General features: G+C 42.3%; 1 protein-coding gene across 1 annotated transcript in view; it reads left to right on the top strand.

Annotated features, from left to right (window-relative positions):
* Positions 1–15,022, top strand: part of Zn72D (Zinc-finger protein 72D) — a 362,702-nt gene that overhangs the window by 157,095 nt on the left and 190,585 nt on the right. Inside the window, exon 5 of the mRNA XM_071686208.1 lies at positions 14,247–14,533. Within this exon, the coding sequence (XP_071542309.1) occupies positions 14,247–14,533 (287 nt within the window). The remainder of the gene's footprint in view (positions 1–14,246; positions 14,534–15,022) is intronic.

Raw genomic sequence — 15,022 nt, 5'->3', positions numbered from 1 at the left:
AGGCATGTACACAGCATCAGATTGGGGAAGAGCAGTGTGGTTTCAGAAGTGGTGGAGGATGTGTAGATTAGGTGTTTGCTTTGAAAAATGTATGTGAGAAATACTTAGAAAAGCAAATGGATTTGTATGTAGCATATATAGATCTGGAGAAGGCATATGATACAGTTGATAGAGATGCTCCGTAGAGTTGATAGAGATGCTCTGTGGAAGGTATTAAGAATATATGGTGTGGGAGGCAAGTTGTTAGAAGCAGTGAAAAGTTTTTATAGAGGATGTAAGGCACGTGTATGAGTAGGAAGAGAGGAAAGTGATTGGTTTTCAGTGAATGTTCGTTTGTGGCAGGGGTGCGTGATGTCTCCATTGTTGTTTAATTTGTTTATGGATTAGGTTGTTAGGGAGGTGAATGCAAGAGTTTTGGAAAGAGGAGCAAGTATGCAGTCTGTTGTGGATGAGAGAGCTTGGGAAGTGAGTCGTTGTTCTCTGACTGGTGGCTGATTCATGTGAGAAACTGCAGAAGCTGGTGACTGAGTTTGGTAAAGTGTGTGAAAGAAGGAAGGTGAGAGTAAATGTGAATAAGAGCAAGGTTATTAGGTACAGTAGGGTTGAGGGACAAGTCAGTTGGGAGGTAAGTTTGAATGGAGAGAAACTGGAGGAAGTGAAGTGTTTTAGATATCTGGAAGTGGATTTTGTAGCGGATGGAACCATGGAAGTGGAAGTGAATCATAGGGGAGGGGGCAAAAGTTCTGGGAGCGTTGAAAAATGTGTGGAAGTGGAGAATGTTATCTTAGAAAGCAAAAATCGGTATGTTTGAAGGAATAGTGGTTCCAACAATGATATATGGTTGGGAGGCATGGGCTATAGATAGAGTTGTGCGGAGGAGGGTGGATGTGTTGGAAATGAGATGTTTGAGAACAATATGTGGTGTGAGGTGGTTTGATTGAGTAAGTAATGAAAGGGTAAGATAGATGTGTGGTAATAAAAAGAGTGTGGTTGAGAGAGCAGAAGAGGGTGTTTTGAAATAGTTTGGTCGCATGGAGAGAATGAGTGAGGAAAGATTGACCAAGAGGATATATGTGTCAGAGGTTGAGGGAACGAGGAGAAGTGGGAGACCAAATTGGAGGTGGAAAGATTGAGTGAAAGAGATTTTGAGTGATCGGGGCCTGAACATGCAGGAAGGTGAAAGGCGTGCAAGGAATAAAGTGAATTGGAACGATGTGGTATACTGGGGTCGACGTGCTGTCAGTGGATTGAACCAGGGCATGTGAAGTGTCTTTGGTAAACCATGGAAAGTTTTGTGGAGCCTGGATGTGGAAAGAATGCTGTGGTTTCGGTGCATTATACATGACAGCTAGAGACTGAGTGTGAACGAATGTGGCCTTCATTGTCTTTTCCTAGCACTACCTCACACACATTTGGGGGGAGGGGTTTGTAATTTCATGTGTGGTGGGTTGGCGACGGGAATGAATAATGGCAGACTATGAATTATGTTATTTATTTATTTATTTTGCTTTGTCACTGTCTCCTGCGTTAGCGAGCTAGCGCAAGGAAATAGACGAAAGAATGGCCCAACCCACCCACATATGCATGTATATATATACATGTCCACACACGTAAATGTACATACCTATACATCTCAATGTACACATATATATACACACAGACATATACATATATACACATGCACAGAAATTCATACTGTCTGCCTTTATTCATTCTCATCGCCACCCCGCCACACATGAAAGAACAACCCCCTCCTTCCTCATGTGCGCGAGGTGGCGCTAGGAAAAGACAACAAAGGCCACATTCGTTCACATTCTGTCTCTAACTGTCATGTAATAATGCACCGAAACCACAGCTCCCTTTCCAACTCCTGTTTCCCCTTTTAGAAAGTTAAAATACAAGAAGGGGAGGGTTTCCAGCCCCCCACTCCCATCCCCTTTAGTCGCCTTCTACGACACGTGAGGAATGCGTGGGAAGTATTCTTTCTCCCCTATCCCAGGATGAATTATGTGCATGTGTATATATGTATATGTTTGTGTGTCTATATATGTATACGTTGAGATGTATAGGTATGTATATGTGTATGTATATACATGTGTATGTGGGTTTGTTGGGCCATTCTTTTGTCTGTTTCCTTGCTCTACCTTGCTAACGCGGGAGTCAGCGACAAAGTATAATAAATAAGATAATTTATTTTATATTATTTTACTTTGTCGCTGTCTCCCGCGTTTGCGAGGTAGCGCAAGGAAACAGACGAAAGAAATGGCCCAACCCACCCCCATACACATGTATATACATACATGTCCACACACACAAATATACATACCTATACATCTCAATGTACACATATATACACACACAGACATATACATATATACACATGTACATAATTCATACTGTCTGCCTTTATTTATTCCCATCGCCACCTCGCCACACATGGAATAACATCCCCCTCCCCCCTCATGTGTGCGAGGTAGCGCTAGGAAAAGACAACAAAGGCCCCATTCGTTCACACTCAGTCTCTCGCTGTCATGTAATAATGCCCGAAACCACAGCTCCCTTTCCACATCCATGCCCCACACAACTTTCCATGGTTTACCCCAGACACTTCACATGCCCTAGCTCAATCCATTGACAGCATGTCGACCCCGGTATACCACATCTTTCCAATTCACTCTATTCCTTGCCCACCTTTCACCCTCCTGTATGTTCAGGCCCCGATCACTCAAAATCTTTTTCACTCCATCCTTCCCCCTCCAATTTGGTCTCGTGCTTCTTCCTCCCTCCACCTCTAACACATATATCCTCTTTGTCAATGTTTCCTTACTCATCTTTTCCATTGTGTCCAAACCATTTTAACACACCCTCTTCTGCTTTCTCAGCCACACACTTTGTATTTCCACACATCTCTCTTACCCTTTCATTACTTTCTCGATCAAACCACCTTGCACTACATATTGTCTTCAAACATTTTATTTCCAAAACATTCACCCTCTTCCGCACAACCCTACATATAACCCACGCCCCACAACCATATAACATTGTTGGAACCACTATTCCTTCAAACATACCCATTTTTGCTCCAAGATAATGTTCTCGCCTTCCACACATTCTTCAACGTTACCAGACCTTTGCTCCCTTCCCCACCCTGACTCACTTCCGCTTCCATGGTTTCATCCGTTGCTAAGTGTACTTCCAGATATGTAAAACACTTCATTTCCTCTAGTTTTTCTCCATTCAAACTTTGTGTGTCTGGGTGTATTCCTGGGGATATGGGAGAAAGAATGCTTCCCACATATTCCCTGTGTGTCGTAGAAGGCAACTAAAAGGGGACGGAGTGGGGGGCTGGAAACCCTCCCCTCTCGTTTTCAGTTGTCCAGTGAAGGAACAGAGAAGGGGGCCAAGTTAGGATATTTCTTTTAAGGCTTAGTCCTCTGTTTTTAACACTGCCTTGTTAAGTTGGGAAATGGTGAATATGTATGAAAAAAAATGTGTACATGTACTTGTTCATACTTGCTCACTGTCACCCATTCTGCTGTCACTCTGCCCCATAGGAAACAGCACAGATGTGTAAACGAAAAGAAAGATTTATAACATTGAAATTATCTTTCCCCTCCCTCACACACGATCACTGCCCCCAGCGTTAGCAGAGTAGTGCCTGGAAATTGATGAAGAAAAGCCTTTTTCAGCTCACATCCATACATGATTTGACACAATGAATTGAATCCACAGCTCTCTATGCACATCCTGGACTTGCAGACCTCTCCATGGTTTACTCTGGACACTTCACACGGCCTGGTTCAGTCCACCGACAGCATGTTGACCCCAGTAAATTACTTCGCTTCATTTCACTCTAACCCATACATGCCTTACCCTCCTGCATGTTCAGGACCCAGTTGCTCATAATCTTTTTCGGATATGTTCTATTTAATTACACATGTAAAAGTTGGATAGGAGAGTATTAATTGAGAGGGTGCAAGCATGTACAGAGCATTAGATTATAGAGTAGCCGTGTGTTTTTAGAATTCGTATAGGGTGAATGGATCAGGTGTTTGCTTTAAAGAATGAGAAATGTTTAGAGAAACAGATGGATTTGTATTTGGTATTTATGGATCTGGAGATGGCATATGATAGGGTTGATATAGATACATTTTGGAAGGTAAGCTTTTAGAATCAAGAGAGAAGTTATCAAGGGTGTAAGGCTTGTGTCCGATCAGGAAGAAAGGAGAGTAAATGGTTCCAAGTGAAGGTTGTTTTGTGTCTGGGATGTGTGATGTCACTGTAGTTTCTTGATTTGTTTATGGATGGGATGGTGAGGGAAGCAAATGTGAGTTTTGGAAAGAGGGGTGAGTATGAAGTTCTGTTGGGGATGAGAAGGCCTGGGAAGTTAGTTAGTTTTTTGCTTGTTATACAGCACTGGTGGCAGATTTGAGTGATAAACTGCAGAAGTTGGTGACTGAGTTTGGAAGAGTGTGGGAAAGGAGAAAGTTGAAAGTGTACGTGAATGAAAGTAAGGTTATTTGGTTCAACGGAGTTGAGAGACAAGTTAATTGGGATGAAAGTATGAATGGAGAAAAATTGTAGGAAATTAAGTATTTTAGATATCTTGGATTGGACTTGACAGCAAATGGATCCATGGAAGCAGAAGTGAGTCATGGGTGGGGAAGGGGGTGAAGTTTCTGGGAGTGCTGAAGAATGTGTGGAAAGAGAAAAAGTTATTGGTATAGCAGAAAATGGGTATATTTGAAAGAATTGTAGTCCCAAAAATATTACATGTCTGTGAGGCATTGGCTATAGGTAGGGTTGCATGGAGGAGGAGGAGGAGGTGGATGTGTGTTTCTGATGTTACCTTGCAAACCTAGGAAATGCCAATTGAGTATGAAAAAGAAGTGACTATGAGTTAATCATTTAGCAGAAAGCTGTTTTGAAGAACTTTGGAGAAAATGTGCAAAAGATGTAAATTTTCAAAAAAAAAAATTGGGTTGAAGTGCTTTAGACATGACAGTTACGGAGTGAATGTGAATGAGTTAGTCCATTTCGTTGTGAGTTCCTGATGCAACCTCTCTGATGTGGGAAATGACAAATGTTTATGAAAAAAAATGATGTTCTTCCAGAAAGAAAGTGGGGTTGGGTGTGTTGGTGTTATTATTATTTTGCTTTGTCGCTGTCTCCCGTGTTTGTGAGGTAGCGCAAGGAAACAGACGAAAGAAATGGCCCAACCCACCCCCATACACATCTATATACATACACGTCCACACATGCAAATATACATACCTATACATCTCAATGTACTCATATATATACACACACAGACACATACATATATACCCATGCACACAATTCACACTGTCTGCCTTTATTCATTCCCATCGCCACCTCGCCACACATGGAATACCATCCCCCTCCCCCCTTGTGTGCGAGGTAGCGCTAGGAAAAGAGAACAAAGGCCCCATTCGTTCACACTCAGTCTCTAGCTGTCATGCAATAATGCCCGAAACCACAGCTCCCTTTCCACATCCAGGCCCCACACAACTTTCCATGGTTTACCCCAGACGCTTCTCATGCCCTGATTCAATCAACTGACAACACGTCAACCCCGGTATACCACATCGATCCAATTCACTCTATTCCTTGCCCGCCTTTCACCCTCCTGAATGTTCAGGCCCCAATCACTCAAAATCTTTTTCACTCCATCTTTCCACCTCCAATTTGGTTTCCCACTTCTCCTTGTTTCCTCCACCTCCGACACATATATCCTCTTGGTCAATCTTTCCTCACTCATTCTCTCCATGTGCCCAAACCACTTCAAAACACCCTCCTCTGCTCTCTCAACCACGCTCTTTTTTATTTCCACACATCTCTCTTACCCTTACATTACTTACTCGATCAAACCACCTCACACCACACATTGTCCTAAAACATCTCATTTCCAGCACATCCACCCTCCTGCGCACAAATCTATCCATAGCCCACGCCTCGCAACCATACAACATTGTTGGAACCACTATTCCTTCAAACATACCCATTTTGCTTTCGGAGATAATGTTCTCGACTTCCACACATTCTTCAAGGCTCCCGGGATTTTCACCCCCTCCCCCACCCTATGGTTCACTTCCGCTTCCATGGTTCCATCCGCTGCCAGATCCACTCCCAGATATCTAAAACACTTTACTTCCTCCAGTTTTTCTCCATTCAAACTCACCTCCCAATTGACTTGACCCTCAACCCTACTGTACCTAATAACCTTGCTCTTATTCACATTTACTCTTAACTTTCTTCTTTCACACACTTTACCAAACTCAGTCACCAGCTTCTGCAGTTTCTCACATGAATCAGCCACCAGCGCTGTATCATCAGCGAACAACAACTGACTCACTTCCCAAGCTCTCTCATCCACAACAGACTTCATACTTGCCCCTCTTTCCAAAACTCTTGCATTCACCTCCCTAACAACCCCATCCATAAACAAATTAAACAACCATGGAGACATCACACACCCCTGCCGCAAACCTACATTCACTGACAACCAATCACTATCCTCTCTTCCTGCACGTACACATGCCTTACATCCTCGATATATATATATATATATATATATATATATATATATATATATATATATATATATTTTTTTTTTTTTTTTTTTTTTTTTTTTTTATACTTTGTCGCTGTCTCCCGCGTTTGCGAGGTAGCGCAAGGAAACAGACGAAAGAAATGGCCCAACCCCCCCCCATACACATGTACATACACACGTCCACACACACAAATATACATACCTACACAGCTTTCCATGGTTTACCCCGGACGCTTCACATGCCTTGATTCAATCCACTGACAGCACGTCAACCCCTGTATACCACATCGCTCCAATTCACTCTATTCCTTGCCCTCCTTTCACCCTCCTGCATGTTCAGGCCCCGATCACACAAAATCTTTTTCACTCCATCTTTCCACCTCCAATTTGGTCTCCCTCTTCTCCTTGTTCCCTCCACCTCCGACACATATATCCTCTTGGTCAATCTTTCCTCACTCATTCTCTCCATGTGCCCAAACCATTTAAAACACCCTCTTCTGCTCTCTCAACCACGCTCATTTTATTTCCACACATCTCTCTTACCCTTACGTTACTTACTCGATCAAACCACCTCACACCACACATTGTCCTCAAACATCTCATTTCCAGCACATCCATCCTCCTGCGCACAACTCTATCCATAGCCCACGCCTCGCAACCATACAACATTGTTGGAACTACTATTCCTTCAAACATACCCATTTTTGCTTTCCGGGATAATGTTCTCGACTTCCACACATTTTTCAAGGCTCCCAAAATTTTCGCCCCCTCCCCCACCCTATGATCCACTTCCGCTTCCATGGTTCCATCCGCTGACAGATCCACTCCCAGATATCTAAAACACTTCACTTCCTCCAGTTTTTCTCCATTCAAACTCACCTCCCAATTGACTTGACCCTCAACCCTACTGTACCTAATAACCTTGCTCTTATTCACATTTACTCTTAACTTTCTTCTTCCACACACTTTACCAAACTCCGTCACCAGCTTCTGCAGTTTCTCACATGAATCCGCCACCAGCGCTGTATCATCAGCGAACAACAACTGACTCACTTCCCAAGCTCTCTCATCCCCAACAGACTTCATACTTGCCCCTCTTTCCAAAACTCTTGCATTACCTCCCTAACAACCCCATCCATAAACAAATTAAACAACCATGGAGACATCACACACCCCTGCCGCAAACCTACATTCACTGAGAACCAATCACTTTCCTCTCTTCCTACGCGTACACATGCCTTACATCCTCGATAAAAACTTTTCACTGCTTCTAACAACTTGCCTCCCACACCATATATTCTTAATACCTTCCATATATATATATATATATATATTATCCCTGGGGATAGGGGAGAAAGAATACTTCCCACGTATTCCCTGCGTGTCGTAGAAGGCGACTAAAAGGGAAGGGAGCGGGGGGCTGGAAATCCTCCCCTCTCAATTTTTTTTTTATTTTTTATTTTCCAAAAGAAGGAACAGAGAAGGGGGCCTGGTGAGGATATTCCCTAAAAGGCCCAGTCCTCTGTTCTTAACGCTACCTCGCTAATGCGGGAAATGGCGAATAGTATGAAAGAAAGAAAGATATATATATATATATATATATATATATATTTTTTTTTTTTATACTAATCGCCATTTCCCGCATTAGCGAGGCAGCGTTAAGAACAGAGGATGAGGACTGGGCCTTTGAGGGAATATCCTCACCTGGCCCCTTTCTCTGTTTCTTCTTTTGGAAAAAAAAAAAAAATGAGGGGAGGATTTCCAGCCTCCCGCTCCCTTCCCTTTTAGTCGCCTTCTACGACACACAGGGAATACGTGGGAAGTATTCTTTCTCCCCTATCCCCAGGGATATATATATATATATATATATTTTTTTTTTTTTTTTTTTTATACTTTGTCGCTGTCTCCCGCGTTTGCGAGGTAGCGCAAGGAAACAGACGAAAGAAATGGCCCAACCCTCCCCATACACATGTACATACACACGTCCACACACGCAAATATACATACCTACACAGCTTTCCATGGTTTACCCCGGACGCTTCACATGCCTTGATTCAATCCACTGACAGCACGTCAACCCTTGTATACCACATCGCTCCAATTCATTCTATTCCTTGCCCTCCTTTCACCCTCCTGCATGTTCCACCTCCAATTTGGTCTCCCTCTTCTCCTCGTTCCCTCCACCTCCGACACATATATCTTCTTGGTCAATCTTTCCTCACTCATTCTCTCCATGTGCCCAAACCATTTCAAAACACCCTCTTCTGCTCTCTCAACCACGCTCTTTTTATTTCCACACATCTCTCTTACCCTTATGTTACTTACTCGATCAAACCACCTAACACCACACATTGTCCTCAAACATCTCATTTCCAGCACATCCATCCTCCTGCGCACAACTCTATCCATAGCCCACGCCTCGCAACCATACAACATTGTTGGAACTACTATTCCTTCAAACATACCCATTTTTGCTTTCCGGGATAATGTTCTCGACTTCCACACATTTTTCAAGGCTCCCAAAATTTTCGCCCCCTCCCCCACCCTATGATCCACTTCCGCTTCCATGGTTCCATCCGCTGCCAGATCCACTCCCAGATATCTAAAACACTTCACTTCCTCCAGTTTTTCTCCATTCAAACTCACCTCCCAATTGACTTGACCCTCAACCCTACTGTACCTAATAACCTTGCTCTTATTCACATTTACTCTTAACTTTCTTCTTCCACACACTTTACCAAACTCAGTCACCAGCTTCTGCAGTTTCACACATGAATCAGCCACCAGCGCTGTGTCATCAGCGAACAACAACTGACTCACTTCCCAAGCTCTCTCATCCCCAACAGACTTCATACTTGCCCCTCTTTCCAAAACTCTTGCATTTACCTCCCTAACAACCCCATCCATAAACAAATTAAACAACCATGGAGACATCACACACCCCTGTCGCAAACCTACATTCACTGAGAACCAATCACTTTCCTCTCTTCCTACACGTACACATGCCTTACATCCTCGATAAAAACTTTTCACTGCTTCTAACAACTTGCCTCCCACACCATATATTCTTAATACCTTCCACAGAGCATCTCTATCAACTCTATCATATGCCTTCTCCAGATCCATAAATGCTACATACAAATCCATTTGCTTTTCTAAGTATTTCTCACATACATTCTTCAAAGCAAACACCTGATCCACACATCCTCTACCACTTCTGAAACCACACTGCTCTTCCCCAATCTGATACTCTGTACATGCCTTCACCCTCTCAATTAATACCCTCCCATATAATTTACCAGGAATACTCAGCAAACTTATACCTCTGTAATTTGAGCACTCACTCTTATCCCCTTTGCCTTTGTACAATGGCACTATGCACGCATTCCGCCAATCCTCAGGCACCTCACCATGAGTCATACATACATTAAATAACCTTACCAACCAGTCAACAATACAGTCACCCCCTTTTTTAATAAATTCCACTGCAATACCATCCAAACCTGCTGCCTTGCCGGCTTTCATCTTCCGCAAAGCTTTCACTACCTCTTCTCTGTTTACCAAATCATTTTCCCAAACCCTCTCACTTTGCACACCACCTCGACCAAAACACCCTATATCTGCCACTCTATCATCAAACACATTCAACAAACCTTCGAAATACTCACTCCATCTCCTTCTCACATCACCACTACTTGTTATCACCTCCCCATTTGCGCCCTTCACTGAAGTTCCCATTTGCTCCCTTGTCTTTCGCACTTTATTTACCTCCTTCCAGAACATCTTTTTAGTCTCCCTAAAATTTAATGATACTCTCTCACCCCAACTCTCATTTGCCCTTTTTTTCACCTCTTGCACCTTTCTCTTGACCTCCTGTCTCTTTCTTTTATACATCTCCCACTCAATTGCATTTTTTCCCTGCAAAAATCGTCCAAATGCCTCTCTCTTCTCTTTCACTAATACTCTTACTTCTTCATCCCACCACTCACTACCCTTTCTAATCAATCCACCTCCCACTCTTCTCATGCCACAAGCATCTTTTGCGCAATCCATCACTGATTCCCTAAATACATCCCATTCCTCCCCCACTCCCCTTACTTCCATTGTTCTCACCTTTTTCCATTCTGTACTCAGTCTCTCCTGGTACTTCCTCACACAAGTCTCCTTCCCAAGCTCACTTACTCTCACCACCCTCTTCACCCCAACATTCACTCTTCTTTTCTGAAAACCCATTCAAATCTTCACCTTAGCCTCCACAAGATAATGATCAGACATCCCTCCAGTTGCACATCTCAGCACATTAACATCCAAAAGTCTCTTTCGCGCGCCTGTCAATTAACACGTAATCCAATAACGCTCTCTGGCCATCTCTCCTACTTACATAAGTATACTTATGTATATCTCGCTTTTTAAACCAGGTATTCCCAATCATCAGTCCTTTTTCAGCACATAAATCTACAAGGTCTTCACCATTTCCATAATATATATATATATTATCCCTGGGGATAGGGGAGAATGAATACTTCCCACGTATTCCCTGCGTGTCGTAGAAGGCGACTAAAAGGGGAGGGAGCGGGTGGCTGGAAATCCTCCCCTCTCATTTTTTTTTTAATTTTCCAAAAGAAGGAACAGAGAAGGGAGCCAGGTGAGGATATTCCCTCTAAGGCCCAGTCCTCTGTTCTTGATGCTACCTTGCTGATGCGGGAAATGGCGAATAGTATGAAAGAAAAGAAAAGAAAAATATATATATATATATATATATATATATATATATATATATATATATATATATATATATATATATATATATATATATATTTTTTTTTTTTTTATACTTTGTCGCTGTCTCCCGCGTTTGCGAGGTAGCGCAAGGAAACAGACGAAAGAAATGGCCCAACCCCCCCCATACACATGTACATACACACGTCCACACACGCAAATATACATACCTACACAGCTTTCCTTGGTTTACCCCGGACGCTTCACATGCCTTGATTCAATCCACTGACAGCACGTCAACCCCTGTATACCACATCGCTCCAATTCCCTCTATTCCTTGCCCTCCTTTCACCCTCCTGCATGTTCAGGCCCCGATCACACAAAACCTTTTTCACTCCATCTTTCCTCCTCCAATTTGGTCTCCCTCTTCTCCTCGTTCCCTCCACCTCCGACACATATATCCTCTTGGTCAATCTTTCCTCACGCATTCTCTCCATGTGACCAAACCATTTCAAAACACCCTCTTCTGCTCTCTCAACCACGCTCTTTTTATTTCCACACATCTCTCTTACCCTTACGTTACTTACTCGATCAAACCACCTCACACCACACATTGTCCTCAAACATCTCATTTCCAGCACATCCATCCTCCTGCGCACAGCTCTATCCATAGTCCACGCCTCGCAACCATACAACGTTGTTGGAACCACTATTCCTTCAAACATACCCATTTTTGCTTTCCAAGATAATGTTCTCGACTTCCACACATTCTTCAAGGCTCCCAGAATTTTCGCCCCCTCCCCCACCCTATGATCCACTTCTGCTTCCATGGTTCCATCCGCTGTCAGATCCACTCCCAGATATCTAAAACACTTCACTTCCTCCAGTTTTTCTCCATTCAAACTCACCTCCCAGTTGAATTGACCCTCAACCCTACTGTACCTAATAACCTTGCTCTTATTCACATTTACTCTTAACTTTCTTCTTTCACACACTTTACCAAACTCAGTCACCAGCTTCTGCAGTTTCTCACATGAATCAGCCACCAGCGCTGTATCATCAGCGAACAACAACTGACTCACTTCCCAAGCTCTCTCATCCCCAACAGACTTCATACTTGCCCCTCTATACAAAACTCTTGCATTCACCTCTCTAACAACCCCATCCATAAACAAATTAAACAACCATGGAGACATCACACACCCCTGCCGCAAACCTACATTCACTGAGAACCAGTCACTTTCCTCTCTTCCTACACGTACACATGCCTTACATCCTCGATAAAAATTTTCACTGCTTCTAACAACTTGCCTCCTACACCATATATTCTTAATACCTTCCACAGAGCATCTCTATCAACTCTATCATATGCCTTCTCCAGATCCATGAATGCTACATACAAATCCATTTGCTTTTCTAAGTATTTCTCACATATATTCTTCAAAGCAAACACCTGATCCACACATCCTCTACCACATCTGAAACCACACTGCTCTTCCCCAATCTGATGCTCTGTACATGCCTTCACCCTCTCAATCAATACCCTCCCATATAATTTGCCAGGAATACTCAACAAACTTATACCTCTCTAATTTGAGCACTCACTCTTATCCCCTTTGCCTTTGTACAATGGCACTATGCACGCATTCCGCCAATCCTCAGGCACCTCACCGTGAGTCATACATACATTAAATAACCTTACCAACCAGTCAACAATACAGTCACCCCCTTTTTTAGTAAATTCATTATTTATGTTATTGACAAATGACAGTTATGTAGAAAGATATATAGGGAATGCTAGTTTCAGTATGATTTTTTGAGTATAAATGAAATAATTGTTTATGCAACAGCAATTAGAAGCTAACACTTATCTTTACAAGCATTGCCCCTCCATAAGTTGGTAGTAGTTGGTAGGTAGCTAACGACCAATGAGGTATATTATCACTAGTACCCGACATGGTATTTGGAGTGTTAGTGACATCTGCTTAGTAGCCAGCACTTTAGTCATTGTCAAGTTGCACTCCTCTAACCCAATTAGCTGTCTTTTCTTTCTGTCTCACTAACATGTGGACCACTGGCATTCTGTCCACAAACATACAAACTCTCCTTGTCATATGTAACTCTTGACTCATGCAGCTCATTCTTTATAACTAGATTTTCCCATGGTGAGCAGTATGTGCTAGCCCTGCCTTTTGGCAAAATGGTAGGAGCAATAGATAGAAGTAGTAGGTAGGAACATTTAAGGAGGATTGTTAATATAGAAGCATTAGATAGAAGTAGTCATTAGGTACATTAGTTAGGAGCCTCTGCAAACACTGTGCTAGACTTACCCTCTGCCAGTGGCCTGTTAAGGGTGAAACTTAGGCCTAAAGGCTGGAAAGCAGTACTGGAGTTCTTTAGTTATGGAGACTGTTGCAATGGCCATCCCTTTGTAGGAGTTACAGTTGGAACAAGCATCAGAGATATAGATAGATGAATAGATCCATAAGATAATGGAACTGCACACCAAATTTTGCATCATGTTATTGATGGCTTTATTTTTGGCAAATATTTTTTGTGAATCTGGATTGGCTTCCAGTGAGAGGTAAAGGTAAAGATTTATTTTGACACAACAGTGGCCTCCTATACTTCTTGAGGTAAAGGTAAGGATTTATTATGATTCCACAGAGGCATCCAGTATGCATCAAATTGTTCTTTGTCTATCTCTGATGCCTGTTCACAACTGGAACTCCTTCAACTTCAAGAGGGTGGCCATGGCAGTAGAGTCACCATAAGTATTGCACTCCAGTGCTTACCACTTAACACTCTTGCCAAGTGTTTCTGCATAATGCTCCAGCCTAAATGTTCCTACCAACTTCTGTCTATTGCTGTGTATTAAAGTGTTAACGTGCAAATTTTCAAATGATATATAAATATATATATATATATATATATATATATGTATTGCATTCAGGTGGTCAAGTTGCACCAGAAATTAGGCAAACCCATCCCATCAACTGACCCTGTTGTAGTTGGAGGTACAACCAAAACTTCTACCACCACTGCTGGAGCTACTGTGGGTGCGAAAACTACCACCAGTGGAGGTACAGCTGCTACTACAGGCACTCTTACTACTACAGATGGGAAAAAAGATGATTTAAAGGATGATTTGTTGGATCTCAAGGAGAAAGATGTTGAACCTGTAGGACAAGAATATATTGAAGAAATAAAAAATGAAGAAGGTAATATTTACAGATTTTAGTGGTCAGACATTCCATTGCTTTTTAAGGTGAAGATATTTCTATTTATTTGTATAGTGATAATAATAATAAATATTTTATGAGCAGGTTTCTCTCTGTCTATCTATTTATTTATTTTTTATTATACTTTGTCGCTGTCTCCCGTGTTAGCGAGGTAGTGCAAGGGAACAGACGAAAGAATGGCCCAACCCACCCAAATACACATGTATATACATACACGTCCACACACGCACATATACATACCTATACATCTCAATGTATACATATATATATACACACATATACATATATACACATTTACATAATTCATACTGTCTGCCCTTATTAATTCCCGTCGCCACCCTGCCAAGCATGAAATGACAACACCCTCCCCGCGCAAGTGCATGAGCTAACACTAAGAAAAGACAACAAAGGCCACATTTGTTCACACTTAGTCTCTAGCTGTCATGAATAATGCACTGAAACCACAGTTCCCTTTCACATCAGGCCA

The sequence above is a fragment of the Panulirus ornatus genome, chromosome 41 (genome assembly GCF_036320965.1).
Source record: "Panulirus ornatus isolate Po-2019 chromosome 41, ASM3632096v1, whole genome shotgun sequence".
Taxonomy (NCBI): Eukaryota; Metazoa; Arthropoda; class Malacostraca; order Decapoda; family Palinuridae; genus Panulirus; species Panulirus ornatus.
This window is presented reverse-complemented; position numbering and strand designations above follow the sequence as displayed.